This window comes from Gallus gallus, chromosome 3, assembly GCF_016699485.2.
Source record: "Gallus gallus isolate bGalGal1 chromosome 3, bGalGal1.mat.broiler.GRCg7b, whole genome shotgun sequence".
Taxonomy (NCBI): domain Eukaryota; kingdom Metazoa; phylum Chordata; class Aves; order Galliformes; family Phasianidae; genus Gallus; species Gallus gallus.
This window is the reverse complement of record NC_052534.1, coordinates 71087191-71111710: the sequence shown is the minus strand read 5'-3', so window position 1 is coordinate 71111710 and position 24520 is coordinate 71087191. Positions and strand designations below refer to the sequence as shown.

The 24520-nt window shown below is 42.5% G+C and overlaps 1 protein-coding gene across 5 annotated transcripts; it reads right to left on the bottom strand.

The window, feature by feature from the left end:
* Positions 1 to 662: 662 nt before the first annotated feature.
* CCNC (cyclin C) lies at positions 663 to 18519 on the bottom strand. Of its 5 annotated transcripts, XM_046938881.1 has the most exons (13): positions 18401 to 18519; positions 17604 to 17710; positions 15725 to 15837; positions 12466 to 12550; positions 12160 to 12229; positions 10591 to 10642; positions 7801 to 7856; positions 7006 to 7041; positions 5653 to 5744; positions 4910 to 4977; positions 4503 to 4582; positions 2461 to 2579; positions 663 to 1955 (listed from the first exon to the last, which is right to left on the bottom strand). In XM_046938881.1, the coding sequence occupies exons 5-13, from the start codon at positions 12196 to 12198 to the stop codon at positions 1901 to 1903; spliced, it is 597 nt and encodes a 198-aa protein (XP_046794837.1). In that variant the 5' UTR covers positions 12199 to 12229; positions 12466 to 12550; positions 15725 to 15837; positions 17604 to 17710; positions 18401 to 18519; the 3' UTR covers positions 663 to 1900. The 5 variants fall into 5 exon arrangements, with proteins under 5 accessions (XP_046794837.1, NP_001161237.1, XP_025004509.1 ...); NM_001167765.2 differs by lacking the exon at positions 15725 to 15837; XM_025148741.3 differs by lacking the exons at positions 12160 to 12229; positions 15725 to 15837 and adding an exon at positions 10904 to 10976.
* Between the last annotated feature and the right edge of the window lie 6001 nt (positions 18520 to 24520).

The following is a 24520-nucleotide window of genomic DNA, read 5'->3' as shown; positions in this document are numbered from 1 at the left end:
CTCTGAGATTTAGATCATATACATAACAAAGGTGTGAAGAAAAGTTTGCAAAGGCTCTTCAGCAGAGAAAAAACTTTTCACTCTGCCCCCCACTCTTACTTGTGTAAAATTCCCAATTAAATACATTTTTAAAAAAGCTTGAGGGATATGTGATAGATGCGAAAGGACTGATGTTTAACTAAAGAACAGCTCAGATTTAAGGACTCCATACAGCAGTCAATTTGCATTTATTCTTACTTGCCAAGTACACATTACAAACAGAACATTTTAAGCTTCGAGCACCAAAGACAAATATCGAAACCAACTTCATCAATTAAGTGTCTATAAAAGGTATATTTGAATGGCAACAGAAGTAGCAAAGGCCACCATGTGTTTTTTCTATCTTATTAAAGTAGTTTGGATTTTACTATCCTCATCTTTTACAAAAATGACTTGAACAGTACTAAATGCAAGTAGCCTAACTGGCTGCACACAAACACACTTCTGTTTCAGTGAATGAGGTGCAGATTGCAGAGGGATATTATCTACAAAAAACAGAGCTCACTTCTTTAATGGGTTGGTTTTTTGAGTGAAGACATCACAAAAGCTTTTGTAGAACTCTCCCCAGTATTTTGAACCAGTGAGGTGTGTTGTTTGAGGAAAGGAGAAGCAGGACAACAACGGTACTTCACTTGAGTTTATTGTTGAATTTTTATACTTGGGCAAGTCAGCATTCTTATTCAAAATGAAGTTGTACAGAAATTATTTAGAAAAAAAAAAGTTAACTAAAAATCATTACATTTGATTTAGGCCAATTCCTGACTTCAGTGGGATATCTGCCTGAGTAAGGAACACAGGATATGGCCTTCTATTTGAAGGAATCTCATTTTCTCCAGCACACAGTCAACCAAGGAATCCCATTTCAGTTATTCTGAAGAGTTGCTTCTAAGATCACAATTAAAATTAGCCAGTATGAAGCTCACCAAAAGCTCGATCCTCTTAAATAACCTCTTTAACGAGCCACACAAATTCACACTAACAGTGAAGGCAGACTAACAGTGTATATCTTTTGTACAAAGGAAAAAAAAACAAAAGAATACCAATTTGTATTTGTGAAATACTCCAATTGTACTACACAGTACATGCAAAAAAAAATCATTGTTGGTGTTTTGTTTTTTAAATTCCAAATGTTTGAAATGCTTAGGAAAACTGCAGAATCACTATACATATTGCACTTTTCTGGTAAGTTGGGCTTCTAGGCTTCAAGGCAAAAACATCCAAGTACATCTACTGAGTAAAACGAGCATTTTTCTAACCCCCGAAAATGAACTGAATTTCTTCCCTGCAGTTTTCATGAAAACTCTAACACCATTCTTTGCAGATTCTTCTATGCTTTGCTCCTGAAGGACCGTTTCACTTGTTAGAAAATCCAGATGCATTAGAAAAAAATAAATCACCAAAACTCTAGGTAATTAATAGGTTTAACACACAGTGCACTATCCTCCTTCAGTCACAAACAAAATGAAGACAACACAGGTCATTAATATAGTTACACTTAGGCTTCAAGATTACTCTTTAAAAAAAAAAAAAATCACTTTTAATGGCAAGCCACAATTTTCCCAAAGCAAACCAAACCAGTAATGAACTATTTGTTTTGAGTGGATAGCGTTACCCTTTTGCAGTTTGGTTTAACATTTGATTCCTTACACTGAGAAATCTTAGTACGTTTGCTCCAGCCTCAGAGAAAATGATGCAGTTTTAAAGAAAAAACTTCCAAAATGCTTGACACAAACAAGCTATTTACTCTTTAAGTTCTTTGTCAAAGATGTTATTAAAAAAATTCCGTCCATTTCATGAACACAGGAAAGATCCCAGGATGTCTTGAGTCAAAGTGGTCCGTAAAGAAATTCTTTGGAATGTCTTAAGATTGGCTATAACTAGAGTTCTGGCTACCATTTGGACCCTGTTCTCCTTCACTGTTCGGAAGAAAAACAAACAAGTCTCAAAACAGCGGTATCACACTGCATTCCTGTCTTTTGCAAATGAAAAACATTGATTCACGTATTTGAACGGTAATTTCAAAATATTCCAATGCAGCTCCATCCTGAATTTACTCCTGACATCAACATTTCAAAGCTCCCATAACAGAAGCTCGTGCATAGGAATTTGCATGCGCAGATTCCGAATACTGATATTTAATCACAGTAATTAAACGTGACATCAAACAGGCACTGTTCTAAAGAATCAGGCTCTGTCATCGGGCCTCACACCGCTCTTTTTAAACTATATTGATCAGATTCTAATTACATTAATGCTTTCCATGAAAGAACAAATATTCTCTTCCTGAACAGTCAGACTGGGTACTTAAAGAAAAGCCTGCAGCGCAGACACATACACTATACCTCAAACATATCATCATACATAAGATAATACTTTATTTTTTCCATATGAAAGGTGCAGTAAGTAATGAAGGTACAGTACCTGTTTGGAGGTGGTTTTGGTTTAGGCATTTTGCTAAGAATAGTAGCCATCTCTTTCCTCTCATCAAAGTTCTTCCACTGCTCATACAGCTTCAGAATAACCCTGATTATTTCTAAAATCTGATTTGAAAGAAAGTAGATTTTAGGTCAATCACAATAGCGACGTTTGTATTTATATCATCATTTGCAGTATACAGTTAATTAACCATTCCTCAAACTCAAATTAAGAAGCACAATTTTCATATTAGAAACTGAGCTGTCTCCTATATTATCCAGTCTGGCAATCAACCATTTCTCTAAAGAGTTTTTTCACTTAACTGTTGAACTGAAGCCTGAACAGAACCATTCTCTCTCCCACTCCATTTCCCTCCCACTGTATCAACCATTTCTCCTCCTAAAGCCTAATGGCTGCTTATACTTTAAGCTATTGGGAAAACAAGGACACCTGGCAACATGTTTGTAGCTAAATGATCATGGATTACAAAAGAAGAAACTGATTACCGACCAGGGGCACAGTGTTAAAAACAAATGAAACCAACACTGCTCTGAATTCTTTACTTCCAATAAAATAAAATAAAATAAAATCAAGATCCAAGAAGTGTCTCAAGACTTTATAATAAGAACTGTCGAATTTTCAAATTCTATTTCCAGAAGTATAAATATTCTCTACCCGTTTGGAGGCTATATTAATTTCCTGTTAATTTTCTAGTGCAATACTCTACATAGAAGGTGGATAAACACAGAACAACATCAGTTGGAAGGGACCCACAAGGATCAAGTCCAACTCCAGCTTCACACAGGACCACCCAAAAAAATCAAACCATGTTTGCTTCATTATTTGTTTCACCACTTACTAAATTAATGAAGTAGACTTCTTTCCAGTTTATGGATTTTGATCAAATTCTAGAACAACACATACCCTTGAAACAGAGGTTATGTTAGGTATGAAGTTCCACGGTGTTAAAAGTTAAAAATAACAATAATAATAATCTAAAAACTAATTAAAAAATCAAGCTTAGACGGTAATCACTGGTTTGAGAACAGAGATGTTTAAACATTCAGACATGTTCAACATCAAGCTGACAATAACCTTACATGTCAAACACAGGTTGTTTCTCCTGTGCTGCCAATCTATTACCACTCTGCTTTTGCATGCCGGACAATGTAGTTCACAGATTTGATTCATCATAGCATTCACACTGTGCTTAAATACAAGGCAAACTCTGGAATACAAATCCAAAGCCAGCATACCACCAGTGGGATGAAGGGCAATAACCAAGGGCACAGAGAGCAATCATAAACCTTATCTGAAATTTGCCATTCCATCTTGAACACTCAGGATCAAAAAAGGTAAACTTAGACTGAAAAATACGTGCAGAGTGACACAGTGTGATAAGGGAAATGAGAATAAGCACATACTGAGTATGCATTCAGGAAGTCAACTAAACACTTAAAAGGAAGTAGTTAAGTTGAAGAATATTATCGGTCTGAAAACAACTGCACTTTAAAATCTGATAAATTTATGAAGTGGATTATTTGACGTGCAATTTGCAGGGTCAGGGAATTCATCCGAATGATCTTGGAATACCCTTGCTTAACACTGAATAAAGTCATAGTCCCTGTCATCCTGAAAGTGTCCATGTTTTATACACACAATGAAAGGAAGAAAAGGACAATACATGGGCACCATGCTGAAAGGCAAATCAGAAAATTATGTGCATTAAAATTTAGAAATTTGAATACTGTTCAATCTTGAATGATAAATATGGGCAATTATTTTTCTTCTAGCAAAAAAAAAATACACAAGATACTGGTTTTCTATTTCAGTCTGTAAAACACCAGCAATGCTCTATCCTTACGCAGAGGTTCAGTGCAGGGTGATACCCAATTGACCTGACATTTCCTCTCTCCTACCTAATTTCAATAGTCCATAATGTGATTGCTGAATGAAGTTCAGTATCACACACATGCAAAACAGGTTTTAACCACGGCTAACATTTCTAGACAGTCCATAGCAGAGGGCAGGAGATAAAAAGAGAGTACCTTTTCCATATCAACAGATAGCTCAGCAAACCATTGCCTTGCATCCTTCTGCTGGACAACACAGGCCACGTGTAGGCAAGCTGCAAAGATCAGGTGATACTCAACAATGATTCACTCTTAATACATTTAGAAACACACTATTTTTGTAAGTCAGGCACTTTTCTATAGAGTTCAGAGATCTTCACTTCCCCTGCAAACAATCTCAGCCAGTTTTCAACAGAGAAATCTGGGGATTAATTATCTGATTTTTCTTCAAGACTTTCTAAGTTGCAAGGTTATACTGTCAGTACTGTATGAAATACAAACTGGAGAAGCTTATGAGAGCGCTCTAAGGAATGCTTGTTGATGGGACAAAGTACAGAAGGCATCTATTTAAAGGTGACAGAGACATTCCTTGTGTTACTTACCTAGAGCTATCATGAAAGGAGGGTACAGCAGACAAAGATCAGTTCTATATGTGTCATTCACTATCCTCCTGCGCAAAACAAAGAGAGCAGAATACCTCCTTTAGACTACATGATTCATAAACTGCTGCCAGTTTATAAACATTTTGTCAGTTACCCAAATGGTAGGAACAGTGAGTCTGCAGGGCAAAATAGAGAAATTGAGATCTCTTCCTCTGTAAAAGTCTATTAAAGACTTCCATTGTTTTCCTTGTAGTCACAGCAGAAGTCTGTTTGGAAACACTGTATTACAACATCAGTGTGATTCTGCAGAGTGTTTTCACCTCTACCATAAAATAATTATCCCTGTTCCACAAATAAGCAAGTTAGAGCAAAAATAAAGGCAGTATTTTTATTGTCTGTATTTGAGAAACAATTTAAGTGTTTAAGGAGTTCTGTTTAACCAACCTAAGAACAAAACTACATACTGCTTTTACCAAAAAATAGCTAAGTCTACACAAAGTCACCATTTAATAGTATAAAAGTTGTGCTACTGGACCTGTTCTAAAAATAAATACAGAGCATTTCAAAGTAAAAACCATTACAGGGTTCAAAACAATAATTTAAGCCAGTGACATATATGTGCATAGGTTAACTAGTATACCCCTTGTATTATTTAGCCTGCTTAGCCATCTCTGAGGCATAACTGTTAAACACTCGCTTTCTTGCTGAAAGGAAGCACTAAAATCAACCGCTGTCTTCATTACCAAGCAAGAGGTAGCAGCATGTCTTCTTGGCCCATATCTTGCACATATTGGAGCAAAGGTCTATAAGGATGATACACTATCAAACAGCAGTCCTAGGAAAAATGTCAACAGGATAAAACTTAGATTACAATGCAGAATGTGTTGCCAGTTCACATTAAAAACATTTGATTTACAAATCAATTACTGTACTTTTAAAGCAGCATTATGACACCTAACCCTGCCATAATGAGGGCACTGCTCTCTCTAGAATACCATTATACAGCATGGATGCCAGTCTGTCAATGTCTTTTCCCCAAGAGACGCAGAAAGCCACATCTGCAGCGCAGTGAAACCTCATTTGCTTACAAACCCGTAATTCCCACTTGGAAATACAAAACACTGCCAGAAAGCAGTCTGTCGCTAAATACCATACATGGAAAGCATGCCAAAATAATTGACACTAGTTTGGAAAGCGGAAAAAAATTTTCCAGGTCTTTGAATTCCTCCTTTCCGGGCCCAGGTTGGTGTATGCAAGAAGGAATAACCCTCACTAAAAGCAGCCAACTGTATGTACATTACAGTGAAAAGCTGCATTCAAATCCAACTGTGGAAACTTGGTGCTACTTTACCTGAGCCTCCTAGGTCTGGGCTTATCCTTTCACCTTTCCCACAAAACAGAGCAATGGGATAGTAACCCTTAATAAAAGCAGGTATAGCTCTTTTCCTTTAAAGTGCCTGCAAGAAAACGTCATGTTGTACTCCTTCCACGCACCACTCTAATAGGTACAGCACCACCTCAGAAAGCACGAGGACCTACATTCAGTTTCTTGCTCACAGCATTCAAACCCACGTCTGACTTGCTAACAGGTTACCCTGATTAACAAGTTATAGAGCAGCCTGAGTGGCAACCGCCTACACCTTCAGCTGGAGCTGGACTGCCGCATAACTCCATTTTTTCTTTTCCAAGCAAGAAGAGGGCACAACAGGAATACAACTCTACGCTCTTGACTTGCCATTCATCTAGGCAAATACTCACACCAACATCCCGGTCTCTGTTCCAGGACTTTGTACCATACAATTAGCTCTTTTATATAAAAAGCAGTTCTGGAAACAGAATTTATGCTTTACTCTTCCCAATAGTAGACAAGACATACTCCTATCCCCACTACTACAATCTGCATTATTTCTGTTGAGCAATTACATTTTCATCAGAACGCTATAAATGTTAGACTTGCATGAGCACCATTCTACAATTCGAGCAGGAGGAAGAAAAAAAAGGATGACAGCATAATGCACATTCCATAGTAAAAAAATAAAAACATTTTAAATAAAGAGTAAACCAAGGTGTCAGTGAAAACAAGTAAACTCACCTACCATTAATTCTAAGAGATAGAATTCACATTCTAGTATCTGCAAAGAAGTGAAATCACAATTAAACAGCAGCATGTTTCAGACAGCAGAAAGAACTAACTGGCATCTGGCTTAACATCATGAATGCAAAGGAATTCTCAGCACCTGTAGTTTCATATGAAATATATTCAGGAGTGTTGGATATACAAAAGCAAGCAAAATGAAATTATGATTATGCATTGCCATTGTAATTGAATCCCAGTCATAATCACAATGCATTTGAATGTTTCATATCAGGTTTACTGTGAATGACTATTTTATTGGCTGTAGTTGTCTGACTTGCTTTAACACCTGGCAGCAGAAATCTGTTCACAGTTTATAAATACTTAACAGCAATACAAGAAGTCCTTTTGTAGAATTAGAGACTCTTCAGCAGGCTACTAACACGCCAACTGGCCTTTTCATGCATTTTCATATTTAATTTCATATGAAATATTCCGTTCAAACCACTCCTTTGCCATAGAGGCAGTGAAGTGTTAGTGATAAGAGTAAAAGACTGGACTGCTTTTGCTTTTTGCTACAATATTTTAAATACTAGGTCACTTCATGGCACTCCTTTCAGCAACTTAAAGAAAGGAAGTTTCATACAGAATTTATTAGAGTATCTTTCTTGATAATCTATCCAAAATTAATTACAAGCAACTCCATGCATCAGTGTGAAAATATTTCCTTCTCGGAATTTAAAAGGACAGGAGTTCCTAAGAATTATTGGTCTTTTAATTCATTTTGATCAAGTTACAGTTTGTACAGCATACTTACATGGTTCATCCTATAAGGAAACTCCTTCGGGAAGGCATATGAAAACCTAGTTTTCACTACAGTAAAGACAAAACATGTTAAAAATGATGCACTTTAATGTCTTTCCCATTCCATTAATCCACCTGCATAGAGCCCTTGAAATCCACCTGGAAACACAACTGTTTGCAATATAAAAACATAGTTTTGAAAAAAAATTAAGTCATGAGATTTGAGGTTCTGCAAGGGCAAGAGAAATAATCTCAAACGCACGTTTTCATAGACATAGACACGTCTAATGTTTGGGGCACAATTAAACCTTCTCATCAGCCACTACCAGATGTATGAGTTAACTTCCATCAAGTTACTATTCACAGAGCTGCCTGCCCACCAATGTCACTGCAATCTGGAGATCACCTTAGGATCTCACCTCCAAGACTAAATCCAAATGGAACTGTCCTGTGGGACTTGTTTGATCCTTCAACAAACAAGCTTGTAAACCATGTGACAAGGTCTTAGGAAAGCAACATGGGGTGTGGAAAAGGAAGGAGAGCCCAGCCGAGAGATCTTGTACACACCTAACAGAAAGATGTTCATATGCAGAAAACAGGCTCAAATTCAAATCAAAAAGCCAATTAAACACACTGCAGATAAATGCCTTAGGCACTGGACTATCACTGTTCAAGGGTGTTTTTCTCCTTGAGTTTTCCCACTCAAAAGCAGCTATTTAGGCATATGACACAATTCAAGAAGCTCTTGCCTTCAAGGCAATGCCCAAATAATATCTATATCCTCAGTCTTCGAGCTTATGATGATCCCCGATTTAGATTATTTACATACTTAAGTTAACTTACGTATTTTACAAGAACAGGTATGCAGTGCACTATTAAGAATTATGTTAAGTAGCAAAAACAGAGTAAACTCACGACTATCAAGCAGAGAAAATTAAATACACTTGAAGATGTAGATTTGAGATTTCAACAAGTGAAACATAAAACCTACTTTAAGTCTCTGTCCTTGACAGAAAAGCAAGTAACATTTAATGTCCTGGGAATGAACAGTACTGCTTATGTTAATGACAGACAATAAACTATGAATCAATGCTACTTTCATATGCCAGTCACTCTGAAAGACAACATCAGTCCTCTGGATGGAAAGCTTCAACATGTAGATCTGTGGTGAACTTTACTAGAAAAGTTGCTGCAGGGGCAATAAGACTAATCCACTGGTTGGAAATTGTAATTATTTCAAGATAACAGAAGAATGAATGAGACAGACGTCTCAAGTAGCATGCAAGTTAAAGAGATAAATAGTGAAAAGTAAACTGCTTTGAGTGGGAAAAAATAGAAACTTTTTTTTCCAATACAGCAAGCTGGAGACAACCATATGAAATTGTCCTCTCAGTCAGCTGTGTAAACAGAGGGAAAAGCTTTTGAAGAGCTTGCAAGAAATCTGAGATATCTTCCTTGCAGAGGAAGCATGTGCTACTAGTTCCAATGTTTTTACTTAACAAAAAGCAAATCAACCACAACTATGCTATTTTCCCTTTTGCTACCTTCCTTTGACTATTCTCATCTTTTTAATCCTTTTCTGTTCCAAAAAAACAGATGTGTACTGAAGAAGCAGATGTAGAACAGGAAGAGGAGGTAGAATAAAAGCACAGAAATGCAAGGAAAAAGCCTGTTGCTTTTTTATCCCCCACTTCTAAGAAGTGCTGAGTGCCTATCAGGACACACAGGAATCCTAGGTCTGAAGGAAGAACCATGAGGGTAATCTTCTACAGGACTCTAAGCCCTGGAATTTTCAGAAACAACACAGCTCAACGGTAGAAGACTAAGTACAATCAACTAAAATCCATCTAAGTTTCTCATTCATGCATCAAAATAGCCACACAGATCTGTGCTCAGAGATGCTTCTGCTATAAAAATAGCAACACTTACTGCTAAATCTAGTACTGGTCTTGGTCAGGCTGGCACTGAAGACGTGTTTCAGTTTCTGGTGGTGGAATTGTCATACAGCCAGCCCCATGGATTGATATAGTTACTGCATGTGGAGGCTACAGATGCAGCCAGTCACCTGTCCCCTCAGCAGCTAAGAGCGATTTTGAAAGCACTGACCTACATTTTGAAGAGCATAATGAGGAACTGCCTTTTGAGAGCAGCTGGACCTTCTGGGTCAAATTATAGCATCTAGTTAAGGAAGCCATTGCTTTAAAACCTTGATGGTTGACATGAAATTTACAGGAAGTGGGAAATACAAGGCAAGAGGGAAAGAGAGAAAATAAAGTAATTACAGTGTGATTTTGTTGCATCTTAATTTGTGAACAATATGTAGGTTATAAAACATATATTTAGAAATAAATATCATGTGAAATTTAATTTTATGATGGGAAAAAAAAAAAGAATTAAAAAACTTAAGAGGCATGAGGCCTACCAAAAATTCTACCAACAGGTACTTCCATGGAATCATACCCAACAGAATAAACAAATAAAGCTCTAAGTTTCCAGTTCTATCTTTGAGCAGCTCAGAAGTCTATTTACTACTCTAGACTATGTATTAGCCTCGGTATTTAATTTTTATTTTTATTTATGCTTCTTACAAGCTTCAATCAAAATTAACAAGAACTAATAAAGGATAGAGCCTTCTGTTTCCATATTTAAAAACAGAAGTTATTTATGCTAAATGCCTTTAACTGGCTCCAAGCAGTCAACATGTAACCACCCATGACTTAATAAAAATAGCTATCATAAAAAGAAGTCTAACCTCCCTACAGAGATACCTAACTAAGGTATAATGAAAATCACTAATACTTACATACAGAAGTAGCAGCAGAAATCAACCTTGTATTTGAAACAACACCAAACTCCTGAAGAAAAAGAGGGTTAAATGAGGTGAACCACCAGAAATACTGCTTATCCACACTATTATCAAATTAAAACAGCCTCTTACTAAAATGGGCTTCTTTATGCAGTATTTCATTTTTTCCCCACCCCCTTTTTTTTTTTTTTAAGGGTAAACAAAGTAAGTTACATGATCTAAGTAAAAAGCTTTTTCCATTTATTACTTTGTTGTTTGAGTTATGAAGAAGAATAGTAAACATATATGAAAGGTATTACAGCCACAATACCTGAAGATTAGTTTGCCAACAACCTACACACAAAACAGTCAAAAGAGCTTCAATAAGGTGCGCTGGTTTTATCCTAATTGGACAGAAAACCACATTTATAAAGCTGTCATTAACTAACTTTCCTAATTATGTTTCCATGAAGCCTTCGGTTCTCTACTGAGGCAGCCAGCAAGTCAAAAATTTCTACTTAGAACTTCCTTTTGGAGATGCATATACCACAATCACTACTGCTACATCTGCATTCTGAAGATGCAGAAGCCTTAGCATCAGGAAGGCTGTGCTGCCTTCTAATACTTGCTCCAATACAGAGCGTAAGTGGACAGATTTTCCTTATGTGAGTAGACTTGACCAAAGGCTTAATCAACATGCTGGTAAAAAAAAAAAAAAACTCTCTCCAATGTTCTGTGTCTTTCTCCTTTCCTTTATCTCTTCCAAACATTGGAAAGTATCAGAGCTTTTGTATAGATAACAGCATCACATATAAACATCAGTTCCGTGGGACTGCTTCTAAGTATTTGGGTTCCTCCTGTAAAATTCATGAGTGCTAATATAGCACAGATTTGTCCATATGATTTTTTTTTCCCCCCCATTATGCAGGTCCTCCTCAAACTGCTGAAAAATTTCTCCCATTACTTAGAAAACTAGGAACAGAGCCTAGCTGATGCTAACTTTCAGCCATCTCCAAAGTGGACCTTCACCTCCACTGGTGGAGGACTCAGGCCTTCTCACCACTATCCCTAATGGGCCAGTTCCTCCTCAAACACAGCACATGAGCTACAACATGCTTTTAATTCAAGTAATGAAAGTGTGGTAAACTCTGAGGATCCCTCACTATAAGAAAAGGAAAAAGATAATTAGGAAAAAAATCAAATTTGTTTTAAAATTTGAGTAAGCATAAGAAGGAAAAAGCACACGAGAAAGGAGACTCAAGCAAAAACTGCACAATTTAAGATACACTGTACGTAAATATGTAAACACTGACAGCAAAACAGACATTTAAAGTAATCTTTCCAATTTCCAGAGGCTCTTCAGAGTTAGTAATTCAGACAAAAATGTGAAAGATCAAATATTAAATAAAATGTTTGAAGGCCTTCTGTCTCCTTTCCTTAAATTGCAATAGAAATCCATACAAAAAAATACCCAGAAGGTTTAACCCCCACAGCATGAAGAATGACAAAAAAATTTGAAAGTCCTGAACGTTTTTTCACTCTCATACATCACATAATTTCACATTAAAAAATTGTAATACTTCATACCTCTACTTTGGATGCCAAAAACACACACGTAGGAGCCATTAATACTGGATCTATACTTTTTAGGGAATATCTGAAATGTTATAACAAAATTATAATATGTTGTTTCACACACGTAGAACGATTAATCTATTAAGAGCACCACACTTCCTTTTGAAAACCAAAACTTAAGTTAACTTTTACTAGCACAAAAGCTTTACACCATCCAGAAAACAAAAGTGGCACTATTTTTTAATACAAAATTTAAAAGGGCTACCAAAATGTGCCTGACACGTTTTATTCCTGTATCATCATAATAAACAGTCCTACCTGGCATAGAATCTCTTGAAGTAGACTGTAGCAGTGGCAATAACTTGTTGTCTTAATTTAAGATGTTCACCTAAAGCCTGGATAACTTAAAAGAAAAAAAAAGCTTGAGTTGTGTTTTTACAAAAACTTGACACCAAATAGCAAAGGATTTCAAAACATGGCTAGTACGGAGGATTCTAAGGAGCAGCAACCCACCCTTCTCCTTGCGTTCTGATACGCTGCTCGGGTGAGACAACATGTTGCTGCAAACCTACAGACCTGAGGGTGAAGAAGTACTACTGCATTGTGAAGCCTGGGGACACCTTTAAAAAAGGAGAAATAACTGGACTTCATCATATACAAAGCGAGCATGAACTTGAAGTAGATGGCAGTGCAAATCTAAAAGGGTAAGATACTGAATATTTCATTTTATAGCAAAGGAAATCCAAATACTTGAAACGTAAGTCTATGGCTTTTCAGGGCCATGCAAAATGGATGTGTTTTTCAAACAACTAAAGCTGCCAACACAAACATGGTCATTAAATTTGGCAGAGGCAGCAGGTGTTAAAGAAATGACATATTTAGTCTAGGGAGAGGGGGTGGGAGACCAGAGGATGCAGTCAGCTGCTCCATCACAGTGGTCCTCTGCCAGTTGGCCAAGAAACAACCCTGGTGTCATCTGTGCAGGTAGCTCTTGTTTGGCCTCCCAGGCAAAGGAAAGGTGCCAAGCAAATTAGATGCATCAAGCTGGGATTAAGAGCTGGGGCTGGATACAGAGAATGACAGAGAGAAACACAGACAAACATAAGGTTGTTACTTGTTATTTTTCCCGTACTTTTTCACAGCCATTACTCTGAGAAAGGCTTGGCTGTGTGAAGTCTCTTGTTTTCCTCCCTCACCAGAAACGTCCAAAAAAGATCACTGGATGTACACTTAAGTACAAGTAATATACAAGTATACAAGTGTATATGCAAGCATCTACCCAAGAAGCAACCAGTGATGGAAAAAGCAACAACTCCATTATTAATAAACACTACAGTTAGTCTCCCCTTAAGCATACAAAAACTCCTAAAAGTCTTTTTTTCTCCCCCCCATGCTACTACCCCATTGTTTCCTCCTTGGGAATACCCAGGTATGCACTGTGCTCTCATTTCATGAGCACTGCAGCAATTTAAAACACGCAAATACCGAGGGCATTGCTGGCTGGAAAATGGACCAATGTAGGAGAAGAACAGCCCTGACCAACACTGACTATTGGCAACATAGTTTGAGTTGGTTTGTTTGTTTTAAACACAAAAATTAATTTGTTACCCACCATAACTACTCAAAGCCACTTAGGTTAAGTCCCTTTCATTGTCACATCACTCTTCTCCTAAAAATAAAGAATACCAAACCGAGACTGGCTTGCCACTGACAGTAAGACTCACAAGCAACGCCGCAGAAAGGAGGTTAAGTCCGCTATGGAATGCCTGTACAAATATTTTAATATTTATCAGTGTATCCTGGGAGGTCTTAAAGGATTTTTCACTTTGATTTGACCACGGGGCTACAAAGCTGTCCTACTACTAGGGCATCAGAAAAATCCACACATTAAGCTAAACAGAATTCTCCAAATATGTTTCTTGCTCCCATGGGATTTTCAGGAGCAGTTAGGCCATCTGCTGTCAGAGAAAAATCAAGTGAGGCTTAGGGAAAAAAATGGACAAAAGCCTAGAGAGATTTAATGAAATGGAAGCTTCTGTATGCCAGGAAAAATTCCAGTTCTTGTAATAAATTTTTGAAAAAAAAAAATTAAGGAAGCTATCGGATTATGTATTCCCTTATGTTTACCAAATAAGTAGTTTCAGGGTTTTTATTTGTTTGGTTTTTAAGTAAAAAAATGTTGGTTTCAATCCAAAAGTCGAGTAGCCTGTAATGCAAACATTACAGCTTCTGCACCAAACCAGAAAGATAAATCAATTAATAGGCTTTTCATCCAAAAACTCAATTAAAACTCTGTGATCCAAAGAAAGAAGTCAACATTAATTTCTCATGTTTGAATTGGCTTAGAAGATGATAGTTTTCCCTCTCTACAGCTCTAATGGCTACACAATCAGTTACTGATCTACAGCAACTGTTTTCAAATCGGGAGGCAGCACAAAATTACCCCTTTGGGTAATTTTCAGGTTGTTTTGGGAAACAACCATCTCCTGAGGCAGATACAACATGCCACAGCCAAGACTCATAGCCATAGCGAGACAGTGCAGAACATGGGAGAGGCTCAATATATCTAAAATAAGGTCCCCAGTTCAGAGGCAGGTAAAGAAACTCAACACACACTGAGGGCTCAAATATGGCAACTGCTATATGAGTTCCCATCAGCACGCTACAATCCCGGACATTCCTCTCCATGAAAATATCCTTCTTAGCCACAGAAGGGGTGACAGCCTAGTATCACCATCCCCTCCAGAGCATGCCATGCTCATACATGCATGCATGCACAGGGTAGACAGCAGCAAAGCCTTCTTCCAGCTACCATGGGTCAGGAACCCTTTCTTTAGAGGAGGTGAGGAGTGCCAAGGAAAAAGATTCTGAGAACCACAAACAATTTAACTTTTCTATGAGGGCTACTCCGGAAGTAATTTACCTATGAGGGCTGCTTCTTCTATTTTATTATGTTGGCCTGAGATATCAAAGGTAGATATTGGTGGTATGATACCAGAGGTTGAACCTTCCCGACAATATTCCGTTACATGTTGTTGCCATGTGACAGATGGCAGCAGAGGGGCAGTCTGACACAATGGCATCTGACATGGAGGTGTGTACGAAGCAAAGGTGTGGAACTGAATTCCTCCATGAAAAAAATAACGCACCCACTGACATTCACTGACACTTGCTGACATTTATGGAGAACAAATAGTGGATGCGAGCACAGTGAGGCACTGGCTGGTGCATTTCAATAGTGATGACAATGACGTGAAAATCTACTGCTTGATCTAGCAGGGGGTTGGGAACTAGATGATACCTGAAGTCCCTTCCAACCCAAGTCATTCTATGATGAGCCACTTTCCAGATAGCCTTGTACAGCTGTCACACCACAAAACAAAAAGCATCTCTATCAGCTCACCTACATGAATTGACAGATTACAAAGGGAATGGTGTACAAAGCTGAATATTGGCTTCGAGGCACTGGAAGCAATGGTGGCAACATTGCAATATCACAAAGTTTGCACCAGGCAGGCCCCACAGATGCTCACAAAAGAGCAGAAAGAGCACCATACACAAGTTTGTTAGGACCTACTGAATCAATATGAGGCCGAGGGCTACCACTTCTTGGATTGCATCATTACTGGTGACAAGATGTGGTGTTACCACTACAAGCCACAGTCAGTATGAAAGTCCATGGAGTGGTGACTGTAACAATCAAAAAGATCAACATGATGGAGAGGTGTTACAAAGAACAAGGAAAAGTGCTCACCCATCCCTGAAGATCTAGGCTCACAAGGGAAACTCCACAAAGGAGGAATCTCCAGCCAGAGGTCCTCCCACAGTGGCAGTCAGCCCTTAAATGAGGTCTAAGAGAGAGGTGTAGCCAGGCCCCACCCCTTCCGGTCACACAGGTGAATTGTCTTCACCTGTGCTCCCAGGGCTGAGCTGGTCCTTTCCCCATGTGCTCAATCAGTGGTTCAGGCCATGACTCAACAGTTACCACATAGTGACATAAGAATTTCCCATCAAAGTTCAAGACGCAGTGCCAATGGGTAAAGAGATGTGCACTCTCTTTTGGGATAGAAAAGGGGTGATCCTCATAGATTTCCTGGCACCCAATGAAACCATCACCTTTGACTGCTATGTTGTGATGCTAACTAAGCTGAAGGCTCAAACTTCCATAGCCAGGACAAAGAAATCAATCTTTCTCTTGCAACATAATAATGCTAGGTCCCATACCAGTTTTGTGGAGCACACTGCCAGTCTTGGCTGGACTATCCTACAACTATCACTGTATAGTCTGCATTTCGTAGCTTCTGATTTCCACCTGTTCAAACTGATGAAAGATGGACTGCATGGGCAACATTTTCCCTAGCAACAATGCCATCCTATCAGCTGTGAAACAGTGGGTCATCTCTGCTGGTGCAGATTTTTACAGGCGTGACAATCCAGCTTTAGTTGATCATGAAAATGCATAGCTAATAGCGGTGACTGTTGAAAAATAATGTTTTGTAGCTCAGAATTTGCTCTATCAAATATGGTTATTGTGCTCTTTGTATCTGTCATAGTTTCTGTGGAAGTAAATAGGAGGTACCACATTCAGAGTGACCTACACAATTTGTAAGTGTTTACTCGGGAAAAACACTGAAGTAGAACATAAAAAAGGGCACATTCCGTAAATAATGCTAGTGAAAATTAACACAAATACAGCTCAAAAAGCTGTCTGCAAGCAAACTAGTGCTTTGCAATATCTTCTCCCACAGAGTTTTTTTTTTTTCTTTCTTAAACGTCAGATAATTGCATAGGAAAGAGTTTAAGTGTCTGTGTAACCTGATAAACTCCAATGCAGCTATTCATAAGATTAAATGCTTTGCAGGATCATGTCTTAGATAACTTCATAGACAAGCCCCAAACTCTTTACAAGAACAGGCTGCAGACAACACTGTGCAATTTGAGAGCCACCCACTGCTGGGGAATCAGCCACATGGGCCACTGTGCAAGTTTCAAAGAGTATAACACAAATAACAAGATTCTAAGCTTTGTTTTTTAACAGGACTGCACACATTGGCTAAAACACTTACCACATAACCCACCAGAAGCTCACAGATCACAGTTTGACTATTACTGGTCGTCAATGAGCCTTTAATATGCTAGCTTAGCAGCTTCTCCTTGCTGCTCCTCTTAGTTTTCTTTTTTTATTTTATAGAACCTCCTGAAAATCAGAAGTGTACTGTGTTTTGCCCTACCACAGGTTAACACATTACATATGCAGCCAGGTTATATGTAATTTCTCCTGAGCTAATACAGTTAATTGAACAACAAATGCTGTAGGCATTCCAGCTCTTTGTTAAAACACATTGTGAAAGTATGTACAACGTAGTAAAGAAAACTACATCGTCTAAGCCACCTATATCTGGACACAGCAGACACTACACAATTATATGGCACTAATAAAAGTAAAACAATTTTACCATTAGTAAAAAATATCTGTAGCTTCCAATATTCTTCTTCAGACAGAAATTTCAAGTCTTTTTGGCGCTCCTTCAGTAGATCTTGTTTATCCAAAATCCATTGTAAACTGAAGGGAAGGAAAATAACTTCAGTAACTCTTTATCAATGCTACACTGCCTCCTGCACCAACAGACTACAGCTGGGGGATAAGGCCCAGTGACCTTTAGCCAAGTCACGGGCAATCTCCTCAAGCGAATATTCTCTAGGGGTTTACAAGTTATGCATCTGCAAAAACACCAACAGGAACTGAGATCGGCCTTTGGCTGTAGAGAATCAAACCAACCGGACAGAAGCTGTGCACTGCTGATTACTTGAAAGCTTTATGCTATACTTAGTCCACCCCAGGCATCCATTTAAAGCCCAACGTACTCAGAATGCAGTATTCTGACACAGCCCAACCCTCAACGTGCCACAGCTGAAGATAAATATATCCCACCCGCCGTCTCCAGCTGCCCCGTGGCTGGCACCGAGCGCCCGGGACACACGCACACGTACCGACAGCCGCTCCAACACCACCCAGCAGCCCAAACGCCGCCCTCGCAGACTGCCACCCAGCCAAGCCACTTCCACCACCTCCAGCCGAGGCCGCTCACAGCCGCAGGCCGGGCCCACCACCGCGCCCCAACAGCCGGGCCCGGCTCCGGGCTCCCGCCCGCACCGCAGGCCCCCAACGGCCCCGCACCCCCGAGCCGGGCAACGAACGGCCAAAACGCGGCGCCGCGCAGCCCCCCGCCCGGTCCTCGGCCGCGGCACCCACTAGTGCGAGCTCTGCCAGAAGTTCCCGGCCATGAGGAGCCGTGGGAGGCGCCCGGGCCCTCCGCTGCCCCGGCCGCGCCGCGCCGCCGCCCCCGCGCCGGCACCAGGAAGGAGGCGGCCGCTGCCGCCCCGTGCCCGCGCCGCCGCCGCCGGGCGGCAACACGCGGTGCTGCGGAGCGTTCCCCCACACGCGGGTTCCGCCCGGCGGGGCAGCGCGGGGAGGCCCCCAACCTGCCCGGCGGCACCGGGCCCGTGCTGGGCGTGGGTTTGGGCCTGGGCCTGCACCTGGGCAGGGTGGTGGAGGCCGTAGGGGAAGGGAGTGATGATTTGAAATGGGCCTGGTAGGTGTTTGGGGGGTTGTTTCCTGCACCCAGCCGGTGTGCGGGTATGCCTGTGTATAAACTCGTCCCTCCTGCAAGCCCGAGCATCAAGGCTGAGGGTGAGTGCGAGGGGGAAGGATGCCTGGACACCAGACAGACGGACAGCAGCTGGCAGCAGCCATGAGAGAGCCTCCCTGGTCCACCAGGAGCCTCAGCCTGTCCTTGTGAGAAGCGTGCCAGAAGCTGGCAGAACATCTGTCAGCAGTCGCAGGGGACTCAGCAAGATGGGCGAACTCCTGGCTGGTCCTCTGTGCTGCTAACAGCTGTCAGGACCCGTGAGCACATGAAGACCGTCTTTGTGTGGTCTGGCAAAACTTATTTGTTCAAAAAGTTAAGTATGCCTTGGCTGTGTGCACACCATAGGGGTTCTCCTCATGCTGTGCACTCTCTCCGTCTCCATCTACCCCTTCAGACATCTCCCCCAGCTGTGGCAGCCTGAGCTGAGAGGCTGTTTGCAGAGCCATAGCTGAACATCCCTGCATCGCCACCCTTCATCAGGAAATGGCTTCATTCAGTGAAATGTAACTGAAACTTTCCACAACGAGCAAATCATTGAGAATATCATAAATGCAGTTCTGAGTATCAGGGGGATTCAAGTTCAGTGTTTGTCCCCACACTGACGTAGTAGCCCCGAAAGCCCAGGCCCAGGCCCACCAGACCGTGCACTGCTCTGTTTCTGGCTTTATAGCTGAGATGCTGAAGGTGCCTGAGGAGCTACCAAGTGGAGAAGGACAATCCATGTGTCACTGCAAGGACAGCGGTGTTTCCAAACTCTTGGCTTCACTGGGGGAATTAGATACCTTTCTAGATATGTCAGAAAGACTCTGGAATTGAGATATTATTTGTACGTAGGAATGTGGGGTGAGGGGTTAGGTAAGGAAGCAGAATTTGCATACATAACCCTCGCTACATTTCCCTTACTTCTCCCTTCACTGTGTAAGCAGACATGGTGGAAAGCTGAAGCTTGAGCTCCACAGGCTTTCTATAGAGGCTCTCTGACCTTACACCTTTCTCAAAAAAGCCGGCCAGACATTGCAGAGCCCACTGAGCATGTGAAATTGCAAATGGGAAAGCCCTTATTTCACTGTTCCAACACCACAGCTACAAAGAGGGAAACGAGACTGCCAGCACCAGCACATGCCTTTTGATTGCAGCCACCTACAGCTGCATCATGCCTACCTTGCACAGCAGCTGGGAGACAGCACAGAGAGAAGCCGCTACGCAGCAGAGAAGCCTGCCATTGCTTCACTCGACACACTAAAGCAACAAAAATAGCAGCAGAACTCATGCTGCTGCTTCTCACATCAAGCAGGCATCTCTGTCTCACCATCCTCTACCTGCCTGGTTGCCTTTTTCTTACTCTGCTCCGATACCTGTGATTTGCCACTTCATGCTGGTGATTTGTGCTTCTGTGTGCTGCAATGTTGCAGGAAATAAATAGTAGGGACTGCGCAGAAGACTTACCACAGCTGTTATAAATATCACTGCTATGCTGCACTCCGGGCATAGAGGACAACTTTGCTTGCTCTGTACCTAGCTGCACAGGGGCTGCAGGACCAGGAGCGCTGCAGCACCTTGCCAGCCCTTCTACCAGTCTTCTTTTCTCAGCAGGACAGACTTTGTATTGCCTGACCGCATTTCACAGCACTGCAGCAAACCACATCAGCACCGACGTGTGGAGGAGCAAACCCTCCCTGCCCCACAGACCTGGAGAGCAGCCCCACTCAGCCTCCCTCTCAGTGCCCTACAAAAGGACATCCCACTACAATGGAGCGTGGCACCCAGGGTTCCTAGTGCTGAAGGGTGTCCTTCCCAGCCTTCCAATGTGTCCCTTTCCAAAGATGCAGGGCATCCCAAAAGGGCAATGTGGGTGCTGTGTGGCCATGAAACATGGTGCAGAGTCTCTTGAGAGCCACATACAATTTTCCATCCGTGTTTCTTGGAGAAGATGAATGCTGCCACTGCTCCATGTGCCTGGAGGCCCAGTCACGAAGTTCACGCCTGGGTAGGGACATAGTGAGGGGCAGACAGGACAGTGCTTTGCAGCCTTTCTCTTCCAGGAGATCACATTATTTACCATGTCCTCTCCGTGTGTTTCTGTCAAAACAGGAAAACGAAGATTTCATGAAACAGACGTGCAGTGCTGCTGCGTGCTCTGATGTCTCCAGCTCAGCCCCCGACCTGGCTGCTGCTCTGAGGGACAGGCAGACATGGGATGAAAGAAAGCACAGCCAAGAACCTGCAGGTAAAATTATACTTTGTCGTATTTGTGAGATGAAATTATCTGTCAGCTCTGGCTGATCTGTTCCCTGCCTTCCCACTGAATAAAGCCCATCACAAACACATTGCATATGCTTACTAGTCCATCACTGGATATAAAAATACACAGAACAGCTGGATAGATTATTTTCTGACAAAATACATGCTCCTTCCAACCCATGTGTCGTAAATAGCATAAAAAATGAGTGAAGCATGATGCACTTCTTTCCTTTTCATAGGTCCTTCTCCACAATAACAAACAGAGCGTCTCCTTTAGCACTTTCCCTTAGTTGCACTCACGCAAAAACATTGTCACCAATGCTCTCCTTATTTTCTACATGTTTATGTATTCGTCTAATAACCAAAAAACAGTCTGTATCTCCTCACAGATCTGACAATAAGCATTCGTGTCTGCCCTCTTCTGTTTAATACCCCCTCGGGAAATGAATGAGTGGTACTCAGATTTCCTGACTTTAATCAAGCTTCCACAGAACAAGCCGAGAATGTGAGACATTGCGGGGAAGGAGAGGGAAACTGCAGAAGAAGTGTAAGTGGAATTGAAAACCCCTTCCAGCTTCTGTTATGTCACTTCTCATGGCAGCCTTTGTTATGATTTCCCTAAGTTAGGTAATGTGACAGTTGTCTGCTATTTCCCCCATAATGGTGGTCTTTTAGGCTATGTTTTGCAGTGAAGGAGGTGGACTTGAGGAGTGCTGACTGTGGATGTGACCCCATGTCAAACCAGCAGTAAGTATCCATGAATAATGTTTATACATGTATTTGTGAAACAAAAAATCAGCTTCTCGGTAATGCACACAGCTGAAGATAAGTGTCCTGTTTTGTTTGGTTTTGGTTTTTAGTCGGCAGCTTTAGGGAACAATGATTTATATTGGAGTCCTCTTTATGTGAAGCACCCTCACACCCACCACGCAGACACAGAGGGGGAAAAAAAGAGCCTAGCCAAGGCAACTATTCAACATTTCGTGTGGAAGACATTCAGGATAAATTAATCAGATGACGAAAAGATCGGTTTGCCACCCAAGGAAAAAAAAACCAAGAGACAGTCATGATTAAAACCCTCAGCTTCGTAGTGAGAGCTCCTTGGCGAAGGCAGCTATTTTGGAGCCACCTGCGCGTAAAATCACTTTAAAAACCGTCCCGCACTCCCGAGCAGCAGCAGCAGCAGCAGCAGCCTGTTGTTGCAGAGGGTTTCCATTTCTGGGTCACGAACGAGCGGCGTTTAACCCCACCTCCTCTCACTAAAGCGCACGCAGAGGGAACATATGCGGCGCGGAGCATCGCATCAGCCTTACGCGGGGCTGATGCTCGCCTGGGGACAGCTCCTCGACCCGGCGGCTCGAGGGGATCGGTGCGGGGCCGCACAATGGGGCCGGGCTCGCTTGGGCCGTGGGGCTGCCCTCGGAGCGACGAGCGCGGGCTGCCGGCTGAGCACCCACCGGCTCTTCGCTCGCAGGGGCACCCGTCCCGTCGGGGAAGGCTTTCCCTCCTGGAAAGAGCAAGTTCCCGGCGCCAAACGCAGACCCGCTGAAGGAGGACTTAACCTCTTGCCTCCCCCTGGCCCCAGCCGATGCGCTATCCGCCTCCGAGGCCCCGGCCGAGGGGAGGGACGGGACGGAGCGGCCGCTCCCCTCTCCCCACCGGCAGCCCGCAGCCGCTCCGCGCATCCCTGCTTCCCCCGGGGCTGAGTGCCCATCACGTTGGCCTTTATAGGAAACGAGGGCCGAGGGGAGCGGTGCTCGCCTCACAGCGGCGCGGGGTGACAGCTTCAGGTGTTCTGTGACGAAAACCCCGATGTCGCCCCTCCCGGGGGCGCAGCGCACTGGAGACGGGGATTTTTGCTCTCCAGCGGTAAACCTCGGCACAGCGCAAACTGCAGGGAGCACCGCGGTGGGTGCCAGGAGTTTCCCCCAGACCGGTCACGGCCCTGCGCGCAGCCGAGAGAGGTATCCGTGCCCCCGGGGCGAGCCCCGAAGCCCGGGGGCTGCTCGGGAGAACGCGGCTGCGGGAAACCCTTCCCTGCAGGCAGAGGAATGTGCGCGCCCGACGTTGGCTTCGGACCCCTCGGGGTTTGCGTTTAAACACAGCGGTGACAAACGCCCTTTCCGGGGCAGAAGTAGCCCTGCGGTTTAACGCGAGGAGTTACCTTCATTCTGATATTTTGGATGCGGCTTACTTCAAATACGGTTTGTTCGGAGAGTTCATTCTGAGAACGATTTAGGGAGGTCTGTTAATTTAAAAGACCCCCTCTTTCCCTTAAGAAAAAAAAAAAAAGAGGGAAAAAAAAGCCGTGATACAAACATTCAAATAGAAATGGTGCGTTTCCTGCTAGTTTGGGAAGAGATGAGCTCTCCGTATATGTGTGGCCCCATTCCTCCGTGCGGGAGAGAAACTCTGAGGTTAATCCATCGCCTTCTCCCAGACGCACTCTTGATTTTTCAGCCCTAAAGACGGCGACACGGAGGGAGCCGAGGGCAGCGCTCAGCGGCGGCGGCGCAAAAGTACGGAATAATTTTATCTAGGTTTTATTTTAATAGCGCAAACAATGAAGAGGGAAAAAACAAAACAAAACAAAACAAAAACCAGGAAATAAACCCTCAGACTGTAACGAAAAGATATTATTTCCGACAGCTGACACCTACACGTTCCTTCGGTTTCATAACTCTGAAGCTGCCGGAGCTGACGCGTATTTCGGCATCACAGTACACAGTGCCCAAATGAAGGGACGGACTTCGTGATGTGTTTTAAAAGCAGTCCCTGTGAGCGTGAGTTTAAGCTCCACTGTTCTGTGTATGCTTCCGAATATCTTTACTGGGAAGAAGGAGTCATTTGAAACAGGCACCAGGGGAAGACCTTTCAGCCTGTCAGCCGCACTAATTAGGAGCTGCATACACTGTGGGGGCAGATGGGCTCTCTTCCCCCGTCTCTCGCCCCCACCACCGATTTCACCACGAGGGGATGCTTATCAGAGTGTAATGAACACTTTCTGATGGGCACGTTTTTGCTCAAGTTCTATTTCTTTTTCCTGCTCGGAGTCGTATCTCGAAATGCAGAAGATGACGAAACCCTTTACAGCATTAGATGCTCTCATTAAGAAGCCTGCTCCCCCCGCAGCCCTTCTCCTCCGCACGGGCAGAGCCCGACTCCCTCTCGCGTACATCGCTACCAGCCAGCCCTGCCCTGCTCCCTGGTGCCGCTGCGCTGACATCTTCCTCCCAGCAGCTCACCCCTCTCTCTTCCTTCCTTGCCGATGACTTCTCTGAGCACCGCAGTTCTCCTTGGAGCTCCCATTTTAACAATAATAATTAATAATGATAATAGTAATAATCATATAGTCTATGCTGTAATGGAAGGTCAGCCTTCCTAGAGGCTGAAGAGCCGCGTGGTCGGTTCGGTGCCACCACCGCCTTTACCGAAGTACACGGACGGGAGCTCGTCTCCACGCGTTGTGCCCCCGGGGATGG

Coding starts and splice junctions, on each gene's coding strand:
- CCNC (XM_025148741.3), bottom strand. CDS start 18,432: ATGGCCGGGAACTTCTGGCAGAGCTCGCACTA. Junction 10,977..12,465: donor TTCAAGAGATTCTATGCCAG/GTAGGACTGTTT, acceptor CTGTCCAATTAG/GATAAAACCAGCGCACCTTA. Junction 4,583..4,909: donor TCCTTTCATGATAGCTCTAG/GTAAGTAACACA, acceptor TGATCTTTGCAG/CTTGCCTACACGTGGCCTGT.